Source organism: Streptopelia decaocto (genome assembly GCF_964273445.1).
Source record: "Streptopelia decaocto genome assembly, contig: HAP1_SCAFFOLD_235, whole genome shotgun sequence".
Lineage (NCBI taxonomy): Eukaryota > Metazoa > Chordata > Aves > Columbiformes > Columbidae > Streptopelia > Streptopelia decaocto.
The window spans coordinates 99,486-113,146 of record NW_028116196.1 but is presented as its reverse complement, the minus strand read 5'-3'; the positions used below and the strand labels follow the sequence as shown (position 1 = coordinate 113,146).

The 13,661-nt window shown below is 48.5% G+C and overlaps 2 protein-coding genes across 2 annotated transcripts; one reads left to right on the top strand and one right to left on the bottom strand.

The window, feature by feature from the left end:
* Positions 1 to 6,221: 6,221 nt before the first annotated feature.
* On the top strand, positions 6,222 to 7,659 carry LOC309452309 (ubiquitin-like protein NEDD8; the record flags this gene model as incomplete). Its single annotated transcript, XM_082076949.1, has 2 exons — positions 6,222 to 6,327; positions 7,566 to 7,659. Coding segments are annotated over 2 exons (193 nt in total), but the record flags the coding sequence as incomplete, so codon positions are not given.
* A 982-nt stretch (positions 7,660 to 8,641) lies between these two features.
* LOC309452310 (uncharacterized protein) lies at positions 8,642 to 13,453 on the bottom strand (the record flags this gene model as incomplete). The annotated part of the gene is made up of 5 exons (XM_082076950.1): positions 8,642 to 8,709; positions 9,376 to 9,427; positions 9,514 to 9,660; positions 13,265 to 13,336; positions 13,412 to 13,453. 5 exons carry the CDS (start codon positions 13,451 to 13,453, stop codon positions 8,687 to 8,689), a joined length of 336 nt encoding a protein of 111 aa, XP_081933076.1. The 3' UTR covers positions 8,642 to 8,686.
* Between the last annotated feature and the right edge of the window lie 208 nt (positions 13,454 to 13,661).

The window sequence follows — 13,661 nt, the reverse complement described above, 5'->3', positions numbered from 1 at the left end:
CCTCTCCAAATTGTTGAAATTCTGTTGAAGCTTTTAAAATTCTCTCTAGAATTTTCAAAATCCATGGCCACATGTTTACAATTTCACGTCAAAAAATGGCTAAAATTCCAGTTGAAATTTTTTCAAAGTCCCTTAAAAATTTTCCAATTTTTGTCCCAATTCTTCCCATTCCCATTGAAACTTTTCAAATCCCTCTCAAAATTGTTGAAATTCTCTTGAAGCTTTTAAAATTCTCTCTAGAATTTTCAAAATCCATGTCCACATGTTTACAATTTCACGTCAAAAAATGCTAAAATTCCAGTTGAAACTTTTTCAAAGTCCCTTAAAAATTTTCCAATTTTTGTCCCAATTCTTCCCATTCCCATTGAAACTTTTCAAATCCCTCTCAAAATTGTTGAAATTCTCTTGAAGCTTTTAAAATTCTCTCTAGAATTTTCAAAATCCATGTCCACATGTTTACAATTTCACGTCAAAAAATGGCTAAAATTCCAGTTGAAATTTTTTCAAAGTCCCTTAAAAATTTTCCAATTTTTGTCCCAATTCTTCCCATTCCCATTGAAACTTTTCAAATCCCTCTCAAAATTGTTGAAATTCTGTTGAAGCTTTTAAAATTCTCTCTAGAATTTTCAAAATCCATGTCCACATGTTTACAATTTCACGTCAAAAAATGGCTAAAATTCCAGTTGAAATTTTTTCAAAGTCCCTTAAAAATTTTCCAATTTTTGTCCCAATTCTTCCCATTCCCATTGAAACTTTTCAAATCCCTCTCAAAAGTGTTGAAATTCTGTTGAAGCTTTTAAAATTCTCTCTAGAATTTTCAAAATCCATGGCCACATGTTTACAATTTCACGTAAAAAAATGCTAAAATTCCAGTTGAAATTTTTTCAGTCCCTTAAAAATTTTCCAATTTTTGTCCCAATTCTTCCAATTCCCATTGAAACTTTTCAAATCCCTCTCAAAATTGTAGAAATTCTCTTGAAGCTTTTAAAATTCTCTCTAGAATTTTCAAAATCCATGTCCACGTTTACAATTTCACATTAAAAAATGGCTAAAATTCCAGTTGAAATTTTTTCAAAGTCCCTGAAAAATTTTCCAATTTTTGTCCCAATTCTTCCCATTCCCATTGAAACTTTTCAAATCCCTCTCAAAATTGTTGAAATTCTGTTGAAGCTTTTAAAATTCTCTCTAGAATTTTCAAAATCCATGGCCACATGTTTACAATTTCACGTCAAAAAATGGCTAAAATTCCAGTTGAAATTTTTTCAAAGTCCCTTAAAAATTTTCCAATTTTTGTCCCAATTCTTCCCATTCCCATTGAAACTTTTCAAATCCCTCTCAAAATTGTTGAAATTCTCTTGAAGCTTTTAAAATTCTCTCTAGAATTTTCAAAATCCATGTCCACATGTTTACAATTTCACATAAAAAAATTGTTAAAATTCCAGTTGAAATTTTTTCAAAGTCCCTTAAAAATTTTCCAATTTTTGTCCCAATTCTTCCCATTCCCATTGAAACTTTTCAAATCCCTCTCAAAATTGTTGAAATTCTCTTGAAGCTTTTAAAATTCTCTCTAGAATTTTCAAAATCCATGTCCACATGTTTACAATTTCACATCAAAAAATTGCTAAAATTCCAGTTGAAATTTTTTCAAAGTCCCTTAAAAATTTTCCAATTTTTGTCCCAATTCTTCCCATTCCCATTGAAACTTTTCAAATCCCTCTCAAAATTGTTGAAATTCTCTTGAAGCTTTTAAAATTCTCTCTAGAATTTTCAAAATCCATGGCCACATGTTTACAATTTCACGTCAAAAAATGGCTAAAATTCCAGTTGAAATTTTTTCAAAGTCCCTTAAAAGTTTTCCAATTTTTGTCCCAATTCTTCCCATTCCCATTGAAACTTTTCAAATCCCTCTCAAAATTGTTGAAATTCTGTTGAAGCTTTTAAAATTCTCTCTAGAATTTTCAAAATCCATGGCCACATGATTACAATTTCACGTAAAAAAATTGCTAAAATTCCAGCTGAAATTTTTTCAAAGTCCCTTAAAAATTTTCCAATTTTTGTCCCAATTCTTCCCATTCCCATTGAAACTTTTCAAATCCCTCTCAAAATTGTTGAAATTCTCTTGAAGCTTTTAAAATTCTCTCTAGAATTTTCAAAATCCATGTCCACATGTTTACAATTTCACGTAACAAAATGGCTAAAATTCCAGTTGAAATTTTTTCAAAGTCCCTTAAAAATTTTCCAATTTTTGTCCCAATTCTTCCCATTCCCATTGAAACTTTTCAAATCCCTCTCAAAATTGTTGAAATTCTGTTGAACCTTTTAAAATTCTCTCTAGAATTTTCAAAATCCATGTCCACATGTTTACAATTTCACGTAAAAAAAATGGTAAAATTCCAGTTGAAATTTTTTCAAAGTCCCTTAAAAATTTTCCAATTTTTGTCCCAATTCTTCCCATTCCCATTGAAACTTTTCAAATCCCTCTCAAAATTGTTGAAATTCTCTTGAAGCTTTTAAAATTCTCTCTAGAATTTTCAAAATCCATGGCCACATGTTTACAATTTCACGTAAAAAAAATGGTAAAATTCCAGTTGAAATTTTTTCAAAGTCCCTTAAAAATTTTCCAATTTTTGTCCCAATTCTTCCCATTCCCATTGAAACTTTTCAAATCCCTCTCAAAATTGTTGAAATTCTCTTGAAGCTTTTAAAATTCTCTCTAGAATTTTCAAAATCCACTTCAATATGTTTACAATTTCACGTCAAAAAATGGCTAAAATTCCAGTTGAAATTTTTTCAAAGTCCCTTAAAAATTTTCCAATTTTTGTCCCAATTCTTCCCATTCCCATTGAAACTTTTCAAATCCCTCTCCAAATTGTTGAAATTCTCTTGAAGCTTTTAAAATTCTCTCTAGAATTTTCAAAATCCATGGCCACATGTTTACAATTTCACGTCAAAAAATGGCTAAAATTCCAGTTGAAATTTTTTCCAAGTCCCTGAAAAATTTTCCAATTTTTGTCCCAATTCTTCCCATTCCCATTGAAACTTTTCAAATCCCTCTCAAAATTGTTGAAATTCTCTTGAAGCTTTTAAAATTCTCTCTATAATTTTCAAAATCCATGGCCACATGTTTACAATTTCACATCAAAATTGCTAAAATTCCAGTTGAAATTTTTTCAAAGTCCCTTAAAAATTTTCCAATTTTCGTCCCAATTCTTCCCATTCCCATTGAAACTTTTCAAATCCCTCTCAAAATTGTTGAAATTCTCTTGAAGCTTTTAAAATTCTCTCTAGAATTTTCAAAATCTATGGCCACATGTTTACAATTTCACGTCAAAATTGCTAAAATTCCAGTTGAAATTTTTTCAAAGTCCCTTAAAAATTTTCCAATTTTTGTCCCAATTCTTCCCATTCCCATTGAAACTTTTCAAATCCCTCTCAAAATTGTTGAAATTCTCTTGAAGCTTTTAAAATTCTCTCTAGAATTTTCAAAATCCATGTCCACATGTTTACAATTTCACGTCAAAAAATGGCTAAAATTCCAGTTGAAATTTTTTCAAAGTCCCTTAAAAATTTTCCAATTTTTGTCCCAATTCTTCCCATTCCCATTGAAACTTTTCAAATCCCTCTCAAAACTGTTGAAATCCTATAGAAAGTTTGAAACTTCTCTCTAGAATTTTCAAAATCCACTTCAACATGTTTACAATTTCACGTCAAAATTGCTAAAATTCCAGTTGAAATTTTTTCAAAGTCCCTTAAAAATTTTCCAATTTTTGTCCCAATTCTTCCCATTCCCATTGAAACTTTTCAAATCCCTCTCAAAATTGTTGAAATTCTGTTGAAGCTTTTAAAATTCTCTCTAGAATTTTCAAAATCCATGGCCACATGTTTACAATTTCACGTCAAAAAATGGCTAAAATTCCAGTTGAAATTTTTTCAAAGTCCCTTAAAAATTTTCCCATTTTTGTCCCAATTCTTCCCATTCCCATTGAAACTTTTCAAATCCCTCTCAAAATTGTTGAAATTCTCTTGAAGCTTTTAAAATTCTCTCTAGAATTTTCAAAATCCATGTCCACATGTTTACAATTTCACGTCAAAAAATGGCTAAAATTCCAGTTGAAATTTTTTCAAAGTCCCTGAAAAATTTTCCAATTTTCGTCCCAATTCTTCCCATTCCCATTGAAACTTTTCAAATCCCTCTCAAAACTGTTGAAATCCTATTGGAAGTTTGAAACTTCTCTCTAGAATTTTCAAACTCCACGTCAACATGTTTACAATTTCACATCAAAATTGCTAAAATTCCAGTTGAAATTTTTTCAAAGTCCCTTAAAAATTTTCCAATTTTTGTCCCAATTCTTCCCATTCCCATTGAAACTTTTCAAATCCCTCTCAAAATTGTTGAAATTTGGTTGAAGCTTTTAAAATTCTCTCTAGAATTTTCAAATCCATGGCCACATGTTCCCAATCTCACGTCCACATGTCCCCGTGCCCACATGGGGTGTCACACCCTTCTTCCATTCCCTTGGGTGTTGTCATTGGTCACCAGAGAAAATAGATCAGTACCTTCCCCTCCCATTGATTCCCATTGACCCCATTGACCCCCATTGACCCCCATTGATCCCCATTGATCCCCATTGACTCCCATTGACCCCCATTGACTCCCATTGACTCCCATTGATCCCCATTGACCCCCATTGACTCCCATTGACTCCCATTGACCCCCATTGACCCCCATTGACTCCCATTGACCCCCATTGACTCCCATTGACTCCCATTAATCCCCATTGACCCCCATTGACCCCCATTGACTCCCATTGACCCCATTAATCCCCATTGACCCCCATTGATCCCCATTGACTCCCATTGACCCCATTAATCCCCATTGACCCCCATTGACCCCCATTGACTCCCATTAACCCCCATTGACCCCCATTGACTCCCATTGATCCCCATTGACCCCCATTGACTCCCATTGATCCCCATTAATCCCCATTGACCCCCATTGACTCCCATTGATCCCCATTGACCCCCATTGACCCCCATTGACCCCCATTGAACCCCATTCATCCCCATTGACTCCCATTGACCCCCATTGACCCCCATTGACTTCCATTGACTCCCATTGACCCCATTAATCCCCATTGACCCCCATTGATCCCCATTGATCCCCATTGACTCCCATTGACTCCCATTGACTCCCATTGATCCCCATTGACCCCCATTGACTCCCATTGACCCCATTAATCCCCATTGACCCCCATTGACCCCCATTGACCCCCATTGACTCCCATTGATCCCCATTGACCCCATTGACTCCCATCGACTCCCACTGAAATGAATTGAGCCCCAGTGACCCCCCCCCAGTTCATCCCAGTTGCCCCTTTAATGTCTCCCAGTTCATCCCAGTGTCTCCCAGTTCAAACCAGTGACCCCCCAGTTCATTCCAGTTCATCCCAGTGACCCCTTTAACGTGTCCCAGTTCATCCCAGTTTATCCCAGTGACCCCAGTGCCCCATAGATCCCTCCCAGTTCATCCCAGTGACCCCCAGTCCCCCCCATTTCATCCCAGTGACCCCTTTAATGTCTCCCAGTTCATCCCAGTTCAAACCAGTGACCCCCCCCAGTTCATCCCAGTTGCCTCTTTAATGTCTCCCACTTCATCCCAGTGCCCCATAGATCCCCCCCAGTTCATCCCAGTTCATTCTAGTGACCCCCCAGTTCATCCCAGTTCATTCTAGTGACCCCCCAGTTCATCCCAGTTCATTCCAGTTCATCCCAGTGACCCCTTTAGTGTCTCCCAGTTCATCCCAGTCCTCCCAGTTCATCCCAGTGGCCCCTTTAATGTCTCCCAGTCCCCCCCAGTTCATCCCAGTGACCCCCCAGTTCATCTCAGTGTCTCCCAGTTCATCCCAGTTCATCCCAGTGACCCCCCAGTTCATCCCAGTGACCCCCCCAGTTCCTCCCAGTTCATCCCAGTGCCCCCCCAGTTCATCCCAGTTCCTCCCAGTTCCTCCCAGTGCCCCCCAGTTCATCCCAGTGCCCCCCCAGTTCATCCCAGTGACCCCCCCCAGTGACCCCCCCCAGTTCCTCCCAGTGCCCCCCCAGTTCATCCCAGTTCCCCCAGTGCCCCATAGATCCCCCCACTTCATCCCAGTGACCCCTCAATGTCTCCCAGTTCATTCCAGTTCATCCCAGTTCATCCCAGTTGCCCCTTTAATGTTTCCCAGTTCATCCCAGTTCATCCCAGTTCATCCCATTGACCCATTTCCCCCCTTGCCCCCCCAGACCCTGACGGGCAAAGAGATCGAGATCGACATCGAACCCACCGACAAGGTACGGAAGCCCCGCCCCTCGGGGCCCTTTGGCCACGCCCCCCATGACCACACCCACCCTCCCTTGGCCACACGCCCCACCATAGCGGCCACACCCCCCACCCCCCATAACCCCCCCGTGGCCACACCCCCACCCCGTGGCCACACCCACCCCCCTGGCCACACCCCCCCCTCTGGCCACAGCCCCCCACCCCCCCATGGCCACACCCCCATAGCCACACCCCCACACCATGGCCACACCCCCACCCTCGGGCCACACCCCCCCCGTGGCCACACACCCCCACTCCAGTGGCCACACCCCCCCATGACCACACCCCCCCCATGGCCACACCCCCCCATGGCCACATCCCCCACCCCCATGGCCACACCCCCCAACCCCCTGTCCACACCCCCCCCTGTCCACACCCCCCCATGGCCACACCCCCCACCCCCTATGGCCACACCCCCACCCCATGGCCACACCCACCACTCAATGTCCACACCCCCCCGTGGCCACACCCCCCATGTCCACACACCCCCTCCCCCTCTCCCATGGCCACACCCCCCCATGGCCACACCCCCCCATGGCCACACCCCCCACCCCATGGCCACACCCCCCACCCCATGGCCACACCCCCATTGACTCCCATTGATCCCCATTAATTCCCATTGACCCCATTGACTTCTGTTGATCTCTGGGTGTCTATGGGTCCCATTGACTCCCATTGACCCCCATTGACTTCTATTGATCTCTATGGGTGTCTATGGGTCCCATTAATTCCCATTGACCCCATTGACTTCTATTGATCTCTATGGGTGTCTATGGGTCCCATTAATTCCCATTGACTCCCATTGACTTCTATTGATCTCTATGGGTATCTATGGGTCCCATTGACCCCCATTGACTTCTATTGATCTCTATGGGTATCTATGGGTCCCATTGACCCCCATTGACTTCTATTGATCTCTATGGGTATCTATGGGTCTCATTGACCCCCATTGACTTCTATTGATCTCTATGGGTGTCTATGGGTCTCATTGACCCCCATTGACCCCCATTGACTTCTATTGATCTCTATGGGTGTCTATGGGTCCCATTGACCCCCATTGACTTCTATTGATCTCTATGGGTGTCTATGGGTCCCATTGCCCCCATTGTCCCCATCCCCCCCAATGCCCCCCCCCCCCGTGGCCACACCCCCATGGCCACGCCCCCCCGTGTCCCCGCCCACTGATCGGGGGGGGTGTTCTGGGGGGCAGGTGGAGCGGATCAAGGAGCGGGTGGAGGAGAAGGAGGGGATCCCCCCCCAGCAGCAGCGCCTCATCTACAGCGGCAAGCAGATGTGAGACGTGGGGGGGATGGGGACAGTGGGGACAATGGGGGGGGTGGGGGGACATGGGGGGGGTGGGGGCGATGGGGACATTGGGGGCGATGGGATTAATAAGAGGCAATGGGGTCAATGGTGGTCAATGGGGTCAATGGGACCCATAGACAACCATAGAGATCAATAGAAGTCAATGGGGGTCAATGGGACCCATAGACACCCATAGAGATCAATAGAAGTCAATGGGGGTCAATGGGAGTCAATGGGGTCAATGGGACCCATAGACACCCATAGAGATCAATAGAAGTCAATGGGAGTCAATGGGGTCAATGGGACCCATAGACACCCATAGAGATCAATAGAAGTCAATGGGAGTCAATGGGGGTCAATGGGGTCAATGGGACCCATAGACACCCATAGAGATCAATAGAAGTCAATGGGGGGCAATGGGGGTCAATGGGACCCATAGACACCCATAGAGATCAATAGAAGTCAATGGGGGTCAATGGGACCCATAGACACCCATAGAGATCAATAGAAGTCAATGGGGTCAATGGGGTCAATGGGGATCAATGGGGATCAATGGGAGTCAATCTATGGGTCAATCTATGGGTCCCTATGGGTCAATCTATGGGTCAATCTATGGGTCAATCTATGGGTCAATCTATGGGTCAATCTATGGGTCCCTATGGGTCTCTTTGTCTCCCCTCGCCCCCCATTGGTCCCCATTGGCCCCACCCCCTTCCCACCCCATATATGGTGCTCGGCCCCACCCCCTGGCGTGGGGCAGGGGGTGCTGGGGGGCGTGGCCATGCAAATGAAGGGGGCGGGGCCCAGTGTATATAAGGGGGGGTGTGTACCATTGGGGGGGGGGGGAGGGGCCCGATCCCACCCCCCCCAAATCCTGCTGGCTCGGGATTGGTCGGGGGAGCGAGGGGGGAGGGGCCCCCCCGTTGGGGGGGGGGGGGGATAATTAATATTAATTAATAATAATGATAATTAAAGGACTCGAGTGGTTTATTTGCTCAAATTTGGGGGAATTCAGCCCAAAATTCGTCAGCGGCGGCGGCGCCGGAAACCTGGGGGGAGGGGTCAGAGGTCACGGCCACGCCCACAAGGGACCCAGGAGTGCCCCAAAGGGACCCAGGCGTCCGGGTGACCCCTAAGGGACCCAGGAGTGCCCCAAAAGGGACCCAGGAGTGCCCCAAAAGGGACCCAGGCGTCCGGGTGACCCCAAAAGGGACCCAGGAGTGCCCCAAAAGGGACCCAGGAGTGCCCCAAAAGGGACCCAGGAGTGCCCCAAAAGGGACCCAGGAGTGCCCCAAAAGGGACCCAGGCGTCCGGGTGACCCCTAAGGGACCCAGGAGTGCCCCAAAAGGGACCCAGGAGTGCCCCAAAAGGGACCCAGGCGTCCGGGTGCCCCATGAGGGACCCAGGAGTGCCCCAAAAAGGGACCCAGGCGTCCGGGTGACCCATAAGGGACCCAGGAGTGCCCCAAAAGGGACCCAGGCGTCCGGGTGCCCCATGAGGGACCCAGGAGTGCCCCAAAAAGGGACCCAGGCGTCCGGGTGACCCCAAAAGGGACCCAGGAGTGCCCCAAAAGGGACCCAGGAGTGCCCCAAAAGGGACCCAGGAGTGCCCCAAAAGGGACCCAGGCGTCCGGGTGCCCCATGAGGGACCCAGGAGTGCCCCAAAAGGGACCCAGGAGTGCCCCAAAAAGGGACCCAGGCGTCCGGGCCACTCACCCCTCCCCTTCTTGGGCTTCTTGAGCTTCTTCTTCTTGGGGGGCGGAGCTTCCTGTGGGCGTGGCCAGAAGGGGCCTTGGGGTCAGGGGGGTGTGACCCACGAGGCCCCGCCCCCTATGGTTGGGGGGGAGCTCTCACCTGATTGGTCGGATCCAGGAGGGCGGTGACGTCACCAAAGTGGGTGATGGTGTGGAGGTCCCGCCCCTCGTGGAGGCTCCGCCCCGCTGGCCACGCCCCTTCCGGCCCCGCCCCAAGCGCAGCAGCAGCGACTCCTCCAGGCGGGTCCTGAGGGACCCAGGCGGCCGGGACCCACAAGTGGCCCCATAGCGACCCATAAGTGCCCCATATTGGCCCCATAGTGACCCATAAGTGACCCCAGTGACCCATATTGACCCCATAGTGACCCATAAGTGACTCGCATTGACACCACAGTGCCCCATAAGTGACCCCAGTGACCCATAAGTGCCCCATAAGTGTCCCAATGACCCATAAGTGCCCCATAGGTGCCCCAAATGGCCCATAAGTGCCCCATAAGTGACCCATAGAGACCCATAAGTGCCCCATAAGTGACCCCAGTGCCCCATAAGTGACCCACAAGTGACCCCAGTGACCCCATAGAGACCCATAAGTGTCCCAATGACCCATAAGTGCCCCATAGGTGCCCCATAAGTGCCCCATAAGTGACCTCAATGACCCACAAGTGACCCACAAGTGACCCACAAGTGACCCACAAGTGCCCCATAGAGACCCATAGAGACCCATAAGTGACCTCAATGACCCATAAGTGCCCCACAAGTGACCCCAGTGACCCCATAGAGACCCATAAGTGTCCCAATGACCCATAAGTGCCCCATAGGTGCCCCATAGGTGCCCCATAGGTGACCTCAATGACCCATAAGTGCCCCATAGAGACCCATAAGTGACCTCAATGACCCATAAGTGACCTCAATGACCCATAAGTGCCCCATAAGTGACCCCAATGACCCATAAGTGCCCCACAAGTGACCCCAGTGACCCCAGAGAGACCCATAAGTGTCCCAATGACCCATAAGTGCCCCATAGGTGCCCCATAGGTGACCTCAATGACCCATAAGTGCCCAAGTGACCCCAGTGACCCCATAGAGACCCATAAGTGACCTCAATGACCCATAAGTGCCCCATAGGTGCCCCACAAGTGCCCCATAAGTGACCTCAATGACCCATAAGTGCCCCATAGAGACCCATAAGTGACCCCAATGACCCATAAGTGCCCCATAAGTGACCCATAGAGACCCATAAGTGACCCCAATGACCCATAAGTGCCCCATAAGTGACCCATAGAGACCCATAAGTGACCTCAATGACCCATAAGTGCCCCATAAGTGACCCATAGAGACCCATAAGTGACCCCAATGACCCATAAGTGACCCCACAGTGACCCCCAAGTGACCCATAAGTGACCCCAGTGACCCATATTGACCCCATAGTGACCCATAAGTGACTCACATTGACACCACAGTGACCCATAAGTGACCCCAGTGACCCATAAGTGCCCCATAGGTGCCCCAAATGGCCCATAAGTGCCCCATAAGTGACCCACAGAGACCCATAAGTGCCCCATAAGTGACCCCAGTGACCCATAAGTGCCCCATAGAGACCCATAAGTGACCTCAATGACCCACAAGTGACCCACAAGTGACCCACAAGTGACCCACAAGTGACCTCAATGACCCATAAGTGCCCCATAAGTGACCCGTAGAGACCCATAAGTGTCCCAATGACCCATAAGTGCCCCATAGGTGCCCCATAAGTGCCCCATAGGTGACCTCAATGACCCATAAGTGACCCACAAGTGACCCATATGTGCCCTATAGAGACCCATAAGTGACCTCAATGACCCATAAGTGCCCCATAAGTGACCCGTAGAGACCCATAAGTGACCCCAATGACCCATAAGTGACCCCATAGTGACCCCCAAGTGCCCCACAAGTGCCCCACAAGTGACCCCAGTGACCCCAAAGAGACCCCTAAGTGACCCCAATGACCCATAAGTGACCCCACAGTGACCCCCAAGTGACCCATAAGTGACCCCAGTGCCCCATAAGTGCCCCACAAGTGACCCCAGTGACCCCATAGAGACCCATAAGTGTCCCAATGACCCATAAGTGCCCCATAGGTGCCCCAAAAGTGCCCCATAAGTGACCTCAATGACCCATAAGTGCCCCATAAGTGCCCCATAGAGACCCATAAGTGACCTCAATGACCCATAAGTGCCCCACAAGTGACCCCAGTGACCCCATAGAGACCCATAAGTGTCCCAATGACCCATAAGTGCCCCATAGGTGCCCCAAATGGCCCATAAGTGCCCCATAAGTGACCCACAGAGACCCATAAGTGCCCCATAAGTGACCCCAATGACCCATAAGTGACCCCATAGTGACCCCATAGTGACCCCCAAGTGACCCATAAGTGCCCCATAGAGACCCATAAGTGACCTCAATGACCCATAAGTGACCCCATAGTGACCCCCAAGTGCCCCATAAGTGACCCACAGAGACCCATAAGTGACCCCAATGACCCATAAGTGCCCCACAAGTGACCCCAGTGACCCCATAGAGACCCATAAGTGACCCCAATGACCCATAAGTGACCCCACAGTGACCCCCAAGTGACCCATAAGTGACCCCAGTGACCCCATAGAGACCCATAAGTGTCCCAATGACCCATAAGTGCCCCATAGGTGCCCCATAAGTGACCTCAATGACCCATAAGTGACCTCAATGACCCATAAGTGCCCCATAAGTGACCCATAGAGACCCATAAGTGACCCCAATGACCCATAAGTGACCCCATAGTGACCCCCAAGTGACCCATAAGTGACCCCAGTGCCCCATAAGTGACCCCATGGTGACCCCCAAGTGACCCCAGTGCCCCATATTGACCCCATAGTGACCCATAAGTGACTCACATTGACACCACAGTGCCCCATAAGTGACCCCAGTGACCCATAAGTGCCCCATAGGTGCCCCAAATGGCCCATAAGTGCCCCATAAGTGACCCACAGAGACCCATAAGTGACCTCAATGACCCATAAGTGCCCCATAAGTGACCCATAGAGACCCATAAGTGACCCCAATGACCCATAAGTGACCCCATGGTGACCCCCAAGTGACCCATAAGTGACCCCAGTGACCCATATTGACCCCATAGTGACCCATAAGTGACTCACATTGACACCACAGTGCCCCATAAGTGACCCCAGTGACCCATAAGTGCCCCATAAGTGTCCCAATGACCCATAAGTGCCCCATAGGTGCCCCAAATGGCCCATAAGTGCCCCACAAGTGACCCAAATGACCCATAAGTGCCCCATAAGTGACCCCAGTGACCCCATAGAGACCCATAAGTGTCCCAATGACCCATAAGTGCCCCATAGGTGCCCCATAAGTGCCCCATAAGTGACCTCAATGACCCATAAGTGCCCCATAAGTGACCTCAATGACCCACAAGTGACCCACAAGTGCCCCATAAGTGACCCCATAAGTGACCCCACAAGTGCCCCATAAGTGCCCCCACAAGTGACCCCACAAGTGACCCCACAAGTGACCCCACAAGTGACCCCATAAGTGACCCATAGAGACCCATAAGTGACCCCAGTGACCCATATTGACCCCATAGTGACCCATAAGTGACTCACATTGACACCACAGTGCCCCATAAGTGACCCCAGTGCCCCATAAGTGCCCCATAGACCCCCATAGCGCCCCATAAGTGACCTGTGGAGCCAAATAGGGACCCAACGGGACCCAGGAGTTCGGGAGGGACCCAGGAGTGCCCCAATGGAACCAAATAGGGACCCAGGAGGGACCCAGGAGTGCCCCGGGGGACCCAGGAGTGCCCCATAACCCACCTTTAGTGTGGCAAAGCGGCCGCTCCGCACCCTCCGCAGCGTTTCCCGCCCGTGCGACGCCACAACCGACACCTACGGGGCATTAATCCCCTAAATAACCCACTTTAGCCGCTTTTAGTGCGTTTTAAGGGGTTTTTAGGGTCTTACTTGCTCGGAGAGAGCGCGGAGAAGCGCGGCGGCTTCGGCCATGCTGGAAATGGCGTGAGGAGAAGGCGCCAGCCAATAGGAAAGCGCAGGGGGGTGAGGGACAAGCGCGCCGGCCAATAGAAGCGCGGGGACTCGGCGCGGCGGCCAATGGGAGTGGGGGGGGGCGCGGCCCGCCCCCGCGCGGCTGCGCTGAGGGAGACGCGCGCCGGCCAATGGGAAGGCGGCGCCGCGCCGCTGCGGCCAATGGGAG